The sequence below is a fragment of the Chrysemys picta genome, chromosome 12 (genome assembly GCF_011386835.1).
Source record: "Chrysemys picta bellii isolate R12L10 chromosome 12, ASM1138683v2, whole genome shotgun sequence".
NCBI classification, from domain to species: domain Eukaryota; kingdom Metazoa; phylum Chordata; order Testudines; family Emydidae; genus Chrysemys; species Chrysemys picta.
This window is the reverse complement of record NC_088802.1, coordinates 14,051,036-14,063,051: the sequence shown is the minus strand read 5'-3', so window position 1 is coordinate 14,063,051 and position 12,016 is coordinate 14,051,036. Positions and strand designations below refer to the sequence as shown.

Below are 12,016 nucleotides of genomic sequence, written 5' to 3'. Positions count from 1 at the left end.
AGGGGGTTTCTGTGACCCAAATCATCACAGGCAGCAGGCCGTAAAAGAGACCAAGTTTGGGAATATTTTAATGAAGTTTCTCTACCTGTGGGTAAGACAGGCATGTGTGCAAAATGCAAACAGTACAACAAAGAAATGCAAGGCCTGGTTTCCCAAATGAAACAACATCATGAGAAGTGTTCTTTCTCAGGAGGAAGCTGCGTTGAAGATGATGAAAGGAACATGTCTGAACATGCAGGATCTTCAGGTTGGTAAACTTTTTTATTTCATACTTCTTTCTTAAGGACTGCCTGTCTTCCTTCTGGTTTATTCTTGAATCTCATGTTTGAGCAAAAAATATAGTTGTTACTCTATGGTACTATCATTTTAGATGCAGTTGTGTTAAAAAATAAATAGCTGAAATAGGTAGATCTTCCTTTTACAATTTCACCTTTAAAGTAGTATTGAGTGTCAGTGAATACAATGAGTAATACTAAATGAGCAGTATGGTAATACTAATTAAATAACTGCAATGACTTATTTTGTTTAGGAGAATCCAGCCTCAAAATACAGGATTCTGAAGACTATCCACTGTCAAGATCACCATCATTTTCTATAGTTTCAGAGTTATCTGCCAATAATAGTGTTTCAGTCACATGTATGTCACATAGCCACAGTACATCACCTGTAGCAAAAAGGAAAAAAATCTCCATCATCCAGAAACAACCATAGCTACGTTTGTGATAAGAACCAGCAGATTACAAAAAGAGGTAACTGATTAAAAAATTGCCCGGTTTGTTTATGCAACAAACTCTCCTTTCCATATGATTGAGGACCAACACTTCATTAACAGGTTCAGTCATTAAGACTAGGATACAGTCCACCCAACAGAGCAGATGTTGCAGGCAAATTTCTGGATAAAGTGTATAAAAGAGAAATTGAGCAGTGTGCAAAAAGTCTAGAGGGTAAAATTGTTAACCTGAGTCTTGATGGGTGGAGCAATGTCCACAATGATCCTGTTGTATGTGCTTGTGTGACAACAGAAGAAGGGAACGTCTTCCTTACAGAAACAATTGATACATCAGGAAATGCACACGCAGCAGAATACTTACAAGAAGTAGCAGTAAAAGCTATTCATAGATTCTAGGGCTGGAAGGGACCTCGAGAGGTCATCGAGTCCAGTCCCCTGCCCGCATGGCAGGACCAAATACTGTCTAGACCATCCCTGATAGACATTTATCTAACCTACTCTTAAATATCTCCAGAGATGGAGATTCCACAACCTCCCTAGGCAATTTATTCTAGTGTTTAACCACCCTGACAGTTAGGAACTTTTTCCTAATGTCCAACCTAGACCTCCCTTGCTGCAGTTTAAACCCATTGCTTCTTGTTCTACCCTTAGAGGCTAAGGTGAACAAGTTTTCTCCCTCCTCCTTATGACACCCTTTTAAATACCTGAAAACTGCTATCATGTCCCCTCTCAGTCTTCTCTTTTCCAAACTAAACAAACCCAATTCTTTCAGCCTTGTTGGCTTTGTCTCTTAACGTGTCCCTGGATTGCTGCCATTGGTTTCCATGAGTGGTAGCCATGGTGCAAGCACTAATGAAGACAAGCAGCCACTGAATATGGCATTTTAAGCACCAAGTCATCTAACCCTGGTCAGAACAGGTGCAGACAACGCCTGTTTGTCTGAATCCATTCCCTTCCCTGGTACAGGATGTCTGACCTCCTCCCCAATGCCCCGTGGAGCTGTCACTGCATCCCACTCACTCGCCGACTGGTTTGTTATTTCTCCTGTTCCCCAGACCAAGCTACGATGATGAGGAAGGTTCCCTTGTTCTCTCCCAGCTCCACAGTGAGCTCCGCTCTGCCTGGCTATGTCGTTCTCTGCCTCACTCTACAGGTTCACAGACTGGCGTCAGGTAGGAACTCCGGCCTCCTCGCTGGGTTTGCTGCCTATTGCTATTATTGTTGGTCATCACCATCAAGGCTGGCTCTGGCTTTTTTGCCACCCTAGGCAAAAAAGCCACCCGCCACCCCCGCACCAGCACGGCAGGGGAGGGCACCGAGCCCGGCCGCAGGCCCACAATCCCCGACCGGCCGGAGCACTTGGGGGGAGGGTGGAGAGCCCGGCCGGGGCCCCACCGTGCCGCTCCCCTCCAGGCGCCACCCCAAGCACATGCTTGGTGGGCTGGTGCCTGGAGCCGGCCCTGATCACCATCCATCTCACATCACTGCCTTGTGTTATAAACAGCGTCTGTTCAACCCGCTGCCTGGTGTGTCTTGTGCTCTTTACACAACAACCAGCAACATGGAGAAACCACAGGGCACTGCTGGCTCCAGAAACCATAGTTACTATCTATATGCAATCTTGTCAGGTCTACTACACACATGCTTCTGCGCCGACAGGTGGCTTCTAAAGCATAGCACATGGTGAGCACAATTACAGGGCTCCAGAGGTGAAAGTAAGCCGGTCCGGTCCGGTCCAACGTACCGGCAAGAGCCAGTATGCTGTGCTGGACTGGACCGGCTTCCGTGGCAGTGATTTAATGGGCCCAGGGCTCCGGCCACTGTGGGGAGCCCTGGGCCCTTTAAATCTGCGCTGGAGCTCCGGCAGCTGGGCTCACAGGGATTTAAAGGGCCCAGGGCTCCCCGCAATGGCCAGTGCACCGGGCCCTTTAAATAGGGTTACCATACGTCCGGATTTTCCCGGACATGTCCGGCTTTTGGGGGCTCAAATCCCCGTCCGGGGGGAAATCCCCAAAAGCCGGGCATGTCCGGGAAAATCGGGAGGTCAGCCGGTCAGCCGGGCCGGCGGGGAGCCGGGTCAGCCGGGCCCGCGGGGAGCCAGGCCGGCGGGGAGCCGGGTCAGCCGGGCCCGTGGGGAGCCGGGCCGGCGGGGAGCCGGGTCAGCCGGGCCCGCGGGGAGCCGGGCCGGCGGGGAGCCGGGTCGGCCGGGCCGGCGGGGAGCCGGGTCAGCCGGGCCCGCGGGGAGCCGGGCCGGCGGGGAGCCGGGTCGGCCGGGCCGGCGGGGAGCCGGGTCAGCCGGGCCCGCGGGGAGCCGGGCCGGCGGGGAGCCGGGTCGGCCGGGCCGGCGGGGAGCCGGGGGGTGCGCCGGGCCGCCGGGGGCCGGCAGTGCTGGGCGGGCCGGGGGTTGTCGGCCGGGGCCGGCACCCCAGGGCCCGAGCCGACCCAGGCTGGAAACGCCGGGGGGCCAGCCTGGGCCGCGCCTCCTCCCCCCACAGCCCCCTTACCTGCTTCAGGCTTCCCGCGAATCAAATATTCGCGGGAAGCAGGGGAGGGGGCGGAGACTTTGGGGAGGGGGCGGGGTTGGGCGGGGCTGGGGGCGGGGCCGGGGGCCGTGGAGTGTCCTCCATTTGGAGGCACAAAATATGGTAACCCTACCTTTAAATCCCCGCCCAAGCCTGGCTGCTGGAGTTCCGGCGGGGATTTAAAGGCTCCAGGGCTCCGCAGCGGCCAGAGCCCTGGGCCCTTTAATTCACCCCAGAGCCCCAGGGCTCCCAGCCACCTCTGCAGCTGGGAGCCCCGGGGTGATTTAAGGGCCCTGGGGCTCCCAGCCACAGCCAGAGCCCCAGGGCCTTTAAATCTTGAGAGGCCCCGCCTCCTCTGGTTGAGGCCCCGCCTCCTCTGGTTGAGGCCCCACCTCCTCTCAGGACTGGCCGTACCGGTAAGTCCTTTAAATTACTTTCACCCCTGAAGGGCTCACGGATTATGTAAAGGGACACTACCCAATTCCTATGCACTGCACTGCCGGACCGTATAAGTCACAGATCAGACTCTTCAGCCACAAACAAATCATGAATCCCTGACTCTCCGGTTACTCACACTGCACTAGGGCTAAGCACTAAATCTCATCTGAGAATGAGGATCTGAGGGTATTTGCCGGCTTCTTCATTCTGTGCTCTCAATGCAGCCCTTTTAGTGACCCACTCCACACCTGGGGCTGCCTCCACAACTTCTCGGGCTCTCTGGTTTCCCCCTGCTGTGGTTTCCATCCTGCTAATTTAACCAGCTCTCTCTCTGTCTCCTGATGCTGAATCTCTGCCCTGAGACCCCCCTTTCTGTGCAGTTCCACAACGGCTGGTTCTCTTCCCCCTGCTCTTTTCTATCTGCCTCCTTCCCCCTCTCCGTTATCTGACCTCTGACTTTGCCTTTAAAGCCACCACCTGCAGAGTGGTGATGATTATCTGTTTTCACATCTTTACACCTTGCAGGCCCTTACACCATCCCTACACCAGCTGGGGAGGGCCCCGCACTGGAGCAGCATGAAAAGATCTTGGTGTATCAGAGAATCAGTCCTCCCAATATCCATTATCCCCAAGGTGCCCAAGAGAAGGGTTGATCCCTATTCAGATATAATCAGGAAATTGTCTAATGTTCACATGTGAACTCTGGGTGACAGATATTGCAGCCACATGCAGCATTTAGGAGACTATCAAATTAACTTTATGAATGTTCTGTATAGTTTTGTATCCCCTGTATAAATAGTATCTATTTGTGCTATGTGTAACTGCGTGGGCTCGGGATTGTAATCTACTCCATGGGGGAGGGTTACCCCATCTCCTCCAGGATTTACATACTGTGGGAGATAATTACTGCTGGGACAGGTAACAGCTCTAGAGAAGTGCCACCCCTAGGGAGAATTGCACAAACTAGTTCAAATCAGGTCCCAGATGCCAAAGAGAACAAAGACTTTTGGTACAAACACTTGAGGCCTGGGATCTTGGGCTGCAAAGTGACAGGACCTGTTAACCAAGAGGGCAAACCCTTAGAGAAAGGTTTGAAAGACTTTGGACCCTACGAGAGAGTCCCATGTGCCAGATGAGAATCCTTTTGGATAAGTGTAACATGTTCAGACCTTCAGTTGGTTTATGGTAACTTTTCTCTGTCAGGCTTTTAGCCTTCAATGTTCTCTGCTTTGGAAGAGCTGTTTGGTAGCTGGTAGCACACGCTGTCCATAGCACTGGGATAGAAAGCAAAGTGCAGGTGCTGGTGTTTGGTCAGGCCTGCTGGGAAAACCACAGTGAATTGCAGGGAGACTGCAAGCGTAAAACCCCAGTGTGGAGGGAGAAGGACGTGGGTCACTGCCTGGAGAGAGGTGATGGCTGGAGGTCTGAGACCTAAGGGAACATTCCTTGAGCAGGCCGCAGAGGGAGTCAGGGATGCAGTTACCCCAACTTGTGACTCTCTGCACTCATAGACATGTCTAGGGCACTGCATGGGTATGGGGTGTTCACTTCTAACACAGGGCGCTCTCTTACTGGGTGTCTGACTGCTGAATTAATGCCACCCCAGCCCCTCGCCAGTTTAACTTCCATTTTTTATTGTACATTTCACAGCACAATTCACAGTGACTGGACCTGACCGTCCAATCACTGCCTCCCTAGGTGGGGAGGCCGCCCTGCCCTGCCACCTCTCCCCTAGGATGAGCGCTGAGAACATGGAGCTGAGATGGTTCCGATCCAAGTACTCACTAGTTGTGCACCTGTACCATGATGGGCAGGATCAGTATGGAGAACAGATGCCAGAATATCGAGGAAGAACTGAGCTCTTGAAAGACGACATCACCAATGGGAGAGTTTCCCTGAGAATACACAATATCCGACCCTCCGATGATGGGCAGTACAAGTGTTTTTTTAAATCCAGTGTGTCTTATGAAGAAGCTTTATTGGAACTGCAGGTGGCAGGTCAGTAACTTGTTCTGATACTTTGATGTCTTCAACAGGGTAATTAGTGGAGTCAGAGAGTTCATTGTGACATGGCACCTGATTTTTCTCATTATAGTGCAGCAGTAGCTCTGCTCTGGTTAAGGTTGATTCTAGTTTACTCTTTAACAGCTGTTTGTTTTTTTTTGAAAGTCTCTAAAATCCACATGCATACTCAGATTGTCTTTAAAATGGCTGTGACTCATTGGAGTCTGGGGTAGGGTTAGTGAGCTAAATTTGAGTCATTAGCGCAAGGGGCTAATGAGAAACACCCCTGAAAAATCAGGTGAGATTAACATGTGTGGTTATTACAACATTGTTTGTGATCTCCTGGGGCCAAAGAATGGCTGATCCTCCCCACACTGACACCACCAGCTGGGATTGATCTTGGCTTGCATCTGACACCCACGGGGTTATAATGGTTGATGAACAGGGTCCTGTAGCCCAGATCCTGGTATAAGAGTGGGAGAGTTGAGGAATCCCCTCCCCCCCCAAGATGGTTAAAGGCCTGACCCCTGAACTAGAGAGTCCATCCAGCAAGGGGACAGGTGTAGCTAGTTCTGTAATGGTGATGTGAGGTTTAGGTCAGGTGCAGCAAACACCAGACTGCTGACAATCCCCATGGCAATAAGACACCTTTGTGCACTTCTCCTGACACAGCCTACAGACCTCAGCACTGAAATGAGGCAAATGTGATTCCTTTCCTCATATCACAGTGACAGCTCTGCCAGCCTGCTCGAATTAATCCCTCCACCAGTCACTACAGCGACTCCGAACACGGGGAAGGCAGTGAGAGTGAGGGCAGAGAGATGCTAGAATCCAAATTGAAGAAACACAGCACAAGCAATGGCACCTTCTCATAGCCCTTCCTCATCCCTGTTTATTACGGCAACACCCTCACTGAACCGTTCCCAGTGCCTATTGCCAGCCCAGGAGGCAGAGTTAAGGTTGCAGGGTGGGGGTGCTGTGAGCCGTTACTTTGTATCTCTTGGGTTTCAGTCATTTAAGTTTAGCCGCTCTCTGCACTTTGGAAAGGCACAAGGCCCTGCTGGGCAACTGTAATTCTGTATTGACGAGTATTTGTTGGGAACTAATATGTAACTATAGAGCTCCTGTGGCCGAGATGGAGTCTGCTCTGCAGAGCGGCTCCTGCCAGGAACAGGCGCGCACTGGAGCGCAGCAGGGTAACTCCCTTCCAACCCAGGGCACAGGTGATGCATCAGGGAGCATGCGGGGTCATGTGCTCCCCCAGATTTCCTGCCTGGCTTATACTCAGCATGCTTGTTAATACTGCTGAAGCTAGGTGCCCTCACTCTGCCTCCCCCCACTCTCAGCAGGCACGAGTCATCCCTGCACCAGGGGCCACTGTTCAAAATCCTCTGGGGTAAACGCACACACACTGGAAGAGTACAACAAATACAGGAAGGGGAAATATTTATTTACAGAGGGATGAAGGTAGAAAAACAACAGGAGGAATATTGGGGGGGGGGGGGTGATAAAACAGGTTGAGATTCAACACAAGGCCCCAGTGGTACCACAACATAAAAGGGTAGGCGCCAAGTACTGCATCTACTCAAGAGTTCAGGTGTCCTGGGCAGAGTTCCAGTGAAGTGGTGAGTCTTGGGTGCTCCTGGTCATCTTTGGCGCCAGTGAACTTTCCCCAACAATCCCCTCTGGTGCCTTCTTCTGCCGCTCTCTGCAAAGCCACGCAGAGCAACAACCTCCCCACTTACCTGGCTACAGCCTCCCCCTTTATTCCCAATGCAAGGTCACAAGCTCCCGTACTCACGGCCCCATACAGCTCTGGGTGACAGGGATACTGGGTCCAGCTCTGGTTTGTCCTTCTCAGCTGATTCCTTCCTGTCACAATGCTCCTCCTGGCTCCTGTCCTGGGGTGACCCCTGTCAGCTGCTCTGTCCCTCCTGGGCTTCAGACAGGTTCTCAGCTGCTTCTCTTCTTGGGAGCTACAGACACACATGCCCTGTCACTCTCCCTCTCTCCACCCTCCTCCCCATAGGCACCAACTCCGTGGATGCCCCAGGGCTTGAGCACCCATGGAAAAAAATTAGCGGGTGCTTAGCACCCACTGGGAGTCATCTACCTCCTCCCCCAGGCACCTCCCATCCGCCGGCAGCCCCAACAATCAATTCCTCCCTCTCCCTCCCAGCACCTCCTGCACACCGTGGAACAGCTCATTGCAGCGGACAGTAGGAGCTGGGAGGGAGGGGGGAGGAGCAAGGGCCGAGAGTGCTCAAATGAGGGGGTGGGGACTTGGGAGAAGGTGTGGGGTGGGGGCAGAGCCTGGGGTGGAGCGGGAGGTTGAGCACCCCTACCCCGGGGGCCTGGAAGAAGCTGGTGCCTATGCTCCTCCCCCTGGAACTCCCAGAACTTCCTCTGCCCCAGGACAGGTTTTAAAGGGACCGTGCTCTCTAAACCCCAAGGGGGTTACAAATATGTTAGCTTTGTAAGTGAAAGTAGTGGAAGAGTTTAGCCTCCCTGCTCATCAGTTAAGCAGTGCTCAGCTCCTTCCAATGGTTCTTCTTATTCAACCCTTTGTCCCTGCTGCACAGCATGTGGTGAGAGGCATTGTCTGTGTTCATGAAAGGGAGAACCAGTCCCTTGTTCCTGCTCTGGAAACTGCAAGATTATGGAGCAGCTCATCCACCATCATTAGAGAAAATGAAGTCTATGCACATAAGCTAGAACAGCACTAAATGAGAGGCAGGGTTGCCTAGTGGATAGCACAGTGGACTGTTGCCTGGTCTACACCACAGAGTTGGGTCGATGTAAGACAGCTTACGTCAACCTAATTATGTCAGTGTGCACACTACAGCCTTGCTCCTGCGGATGTAAGTGCTGTACTACAGCTCCATGAGAGGTGTAGGGCTTATGTTGGTGTAGTTCAGGTGACGCAGTATCCATGCAGACAGTGGGGTTACTTACATCGATTGTTGGCTGTCTTGTCAATTTCACGGTTTCATGATGGAGCTGTAAAATTGCCAAGAAATTCCAGCTCACAGCTCGGCTGTCACCACGGGACGGGTGAGGGCTCCAAATAGAGCCCAGCTTCCCCACAGGCTCCCAGCTCCCTATTCCCAGACGGGCTGCTGCCTGGTCTTCCTGTCCAGAGCCAAGCTGCTACCAGGATCCTCACTCCCATGGCCCTTCCACCAGGCCAGCTCTGGCTTTTTTGCCGCCCTAGGCAAAAAAGCCACCCGCCGCCGCCGCCCCCCCCCCCCCGCGCCAGCGCGGCAGGGGCGGGCGCCGAGCAATTCCCCACCAGCCGGAGCGCCGGGGGGAGGGTGGGGAGCCCGCCACGGCTCTGCTCTCCAGGCGGCCAGAGCGCCGGGAGGAGGGCGGGGAGCCTGACCGGGGCTCTCCTCTCTCCCCGGCGGCCAGAGCGCCGGGAGCATGGTGGGGAGCCTGACCGGGGCTCTCCGCTCTCCCCGGCGGCCAGAGCGCCGTGAGCAGGGTGGCGAGCCCGACCGGGGCTCTCCGCTCTCCCCGGCGGCCAGAGTGCCGAGGGGAGGGTGGAGAGCCCCCGGAGGCAGGAGCACCGCGGGGAGGGCGGTGAGCCCAGTCGCGGCCCCGCTCTCGGGCCGGAGCGCCCCGCCGCACCGCCCCCCTCCAGGCGCCGCCCCAAGCACATGCTTGGTGGGCTGGTGCCTGGAGCCGGCCCTGCCTCCCACTTTTCACCACCAGCCCTGCTCTCACTCTCCCCGGGCAGGTGGAGGATCTGCAGCTCCAGCCCACTCCAGCTTCTGGCTTTGCTGGGGTTGGGGCCTTGGATGGAAGAGGTGAGGCAGTGGCAGGGCCATAGAGGGGGCCAGTAGCCCTGACCACCCCAATTTCAGAGGGCTCCGCCTCTCCTGCCTGTAATCACTACTGTAAGAGAAACAGCCATAGCCAGTTACTCTGATACACTTGTACTTTGTGTTTCTCATCATTTTAATGCACTGACAATATTACATTCTACATGAAACCTGTTGTGTATTTGGTTGTCATGGTAATAGAACCTTGTGTTGCTGTGGCAACTGAGTTAGATTATTAGGGGATAGCCGGGCTGTTGATTAGTTCTAAGTGTGGAAATAAATGGCTGCTACAAGGTTTACAGCCCTCTGTGTCTCCAGTGATTTCTTCCTAAAACTGTTGCCCCAAAGATATAACAACGTGGTGACGAGGATGGGATCTCTGTGCTGCCCCAGCAACAGAAGGAAGTAGAAGTTAAGGTACAAAAACAAACAAACAAACCTTGTTTGCTGCTGGAAGGGGGTGAGAACTGGCTTGTTTGCTCTGTCTGTGCAAACTGAAACTAAAACCATGGCTACACTTACAGGGCCACTGGAACCTTCTGAGGAGACTATAGTGCAATGGCATGTATATACTGAGCGTTTTGAGTTTTTTGTTAATGCAAATGACATTACAGAAGAGAAGAAGGTGCCAATATTCTTAAGTGTTGTAGGGGCTAAGACCTACTCCCTGCTACGCAGCTTACTGCACCCCGTAAAGCCAGAGACTAAATCTTACAGTGACATTATGGAAATTCTGGGGTCCCATTTTTCTCCAAAACCACTGGTAATTGCTGAAAGGTATAGGTTCCACAAAAGAGACCAGAAAGATGATGAAACAGTTGTACAATTTGTAGCAACTTTGAAAAAGCTTCCAGAACACTGTGAATTGAAGGAGATGTTAAATGATGCCCTACGTGACAGGTTAGTGTGTGGCCTGCACTGTGAAGCTATAAGGAAGCGCCTATTGACAGAGGCTCAGCTTACCTTACAGAAGGCCATTGTTATTGCTGTCTCCATGGAACTGGCTACAAAGGAGGTGCAATACATCAGTGCATCCCCTAGGGTGCATAAGGTGTCACAAGAACCTACCCACAAAACTGTGGGGAGTCAGGAATGTTACTGCTGAGGTAAGCCGGGTCACCTGCATCAGAATGCTGGTGTAAGGACCTGGTGTGTCGACACTGGCAAAAAGGGACACATTGAATGTGCCTGTAAACAAAAGAAAAAGAGGCCTGTGGTCTGGCCGACCAAAAAGGGAAATCTGCATGCCCTAGAGCAGACCCAGGATGGACAAGGAGACGCCTCCTCACAAGAAGAAGAGCCACTCCACGTTTTGTCTTTGGCACTGGGCTCACATGAATACTGGGTAACCCCGTTGTTGGACGGCAAACCTATACGCATGGAACTGGACACCAGTGCAGCCGTTTTGCTGGTCTCAGAGACTGTGTATAAAGAAAAGCTACAGCATCTTCCAATTAAAGCAACAAAACCAGTGCTGAAGACATATACGGGAGAAGCCGTGCCCATGTTGGGCACTACTGATGTTAAGGTGGAGCTCAATGGACAGGCTGCTAAATTGCCACTGTTTGTGGTGAGAGGTAATTACCCAGCCTTAATGGGTAGGTCTTGGCTTAGGAAGATCCAGCTGAATTGGGCAGAAGTGCACCGAGTGACTAAAGAAGAAACCAGTCTGACCACTATACTAAGGAAACATGCTGTTGTTTTTGGAGAGGATCTGGGAAGTATGAAAGGAATCACTGTGACATTGAACATTAAACCTGACAGTCAAACAAAATATCTGAAAGCCAGAACTGTGCCATATGCCATCAGACCGAAGGTTGAAGCGGACCTGGAGTGCCTGGTCACAAATGGAGTCCTAATACCAGTTGCCCATAGCCCATGTGGGGAGGGATAGCTCAGTGGTTTGAGCATTGGTCTGCTAAACCCAGGGTTCTGAGTTCAGTCCTTGAGGGGGCCAGTTAGGGATCTGGGGTAAAAATCTTTCTGGGGATTGGTCCTGCTTTGAGCAGGGGGTTGGACTAGACGACCTCCTGAGGTCCCTTCCAGCCCTGATATTCTATGATTCATGGGCAACTCCTATTGTTCCAATAGTGAAGAAAGATGGCTCCCTCCGGATTTGCGGTGATTTTAAGGTCACTGTCAACCCAGTGTTGTGTGCAGAGCAATACCCGCTTCCCTGCATCGATGACCTCTTCGCAGGCCTGGCTGGGGGACAAAAGTTCAGTAAGATTGATCTGAGTCAAGCGTATTTACAGATGCATGTTGATGAAAAGTCCCAAGAGCTGTTGACTATTGTGACACATAAGGGGCTTTATCGATACTGTCGCCTACACTTCGGAATAACATCTGCTCCCGCCCTGTTCCAAAGGGCTATGGACCAGATCTTGTGTGGCTTGCCAGGAGTCCAGTGCTATCTGGATGACATCCTGGTCACTGGAAGGAATCAGGAGGATCACCTAAAGAATTTAGAGGCTACCCTACAAAGACTGGAAGAGTAC

At 52.5% G+C, this 12,016-nt stretch overlaps 1 protein-coding gene across 1 annotated transcript in view; it reads left to right on the top strand.

The window, feature by feature from the left end:
- LOC101935446 (butyrophilin subfamily 1 member A1-like) overlaps nt 1-12,016 on the top strand; it is a 53,400-nt gene that overhangs the window by 16,970 nt on the left and 24,414 nt on the right. The window contains exons 2-5 of the mRNA XM_065565082.1: nt 191-247; nt 530-749; nt 1,786-1,902; nt 5,341-5,688. Coding sequence (XP_065421154.1) covers nt 1,797-1,902; nt 5,341-5,688 — 454 coding nt within the window. The 5' untranslated portion in view covers nt 191-247; nt 530-749; nt 1,786-1,796. The remainder of the gene's footprint in view (nt 1-190; nt 248-529; nt 750-1,785; nt 1,903-5,340; nt 5,689-12,016) is intronic.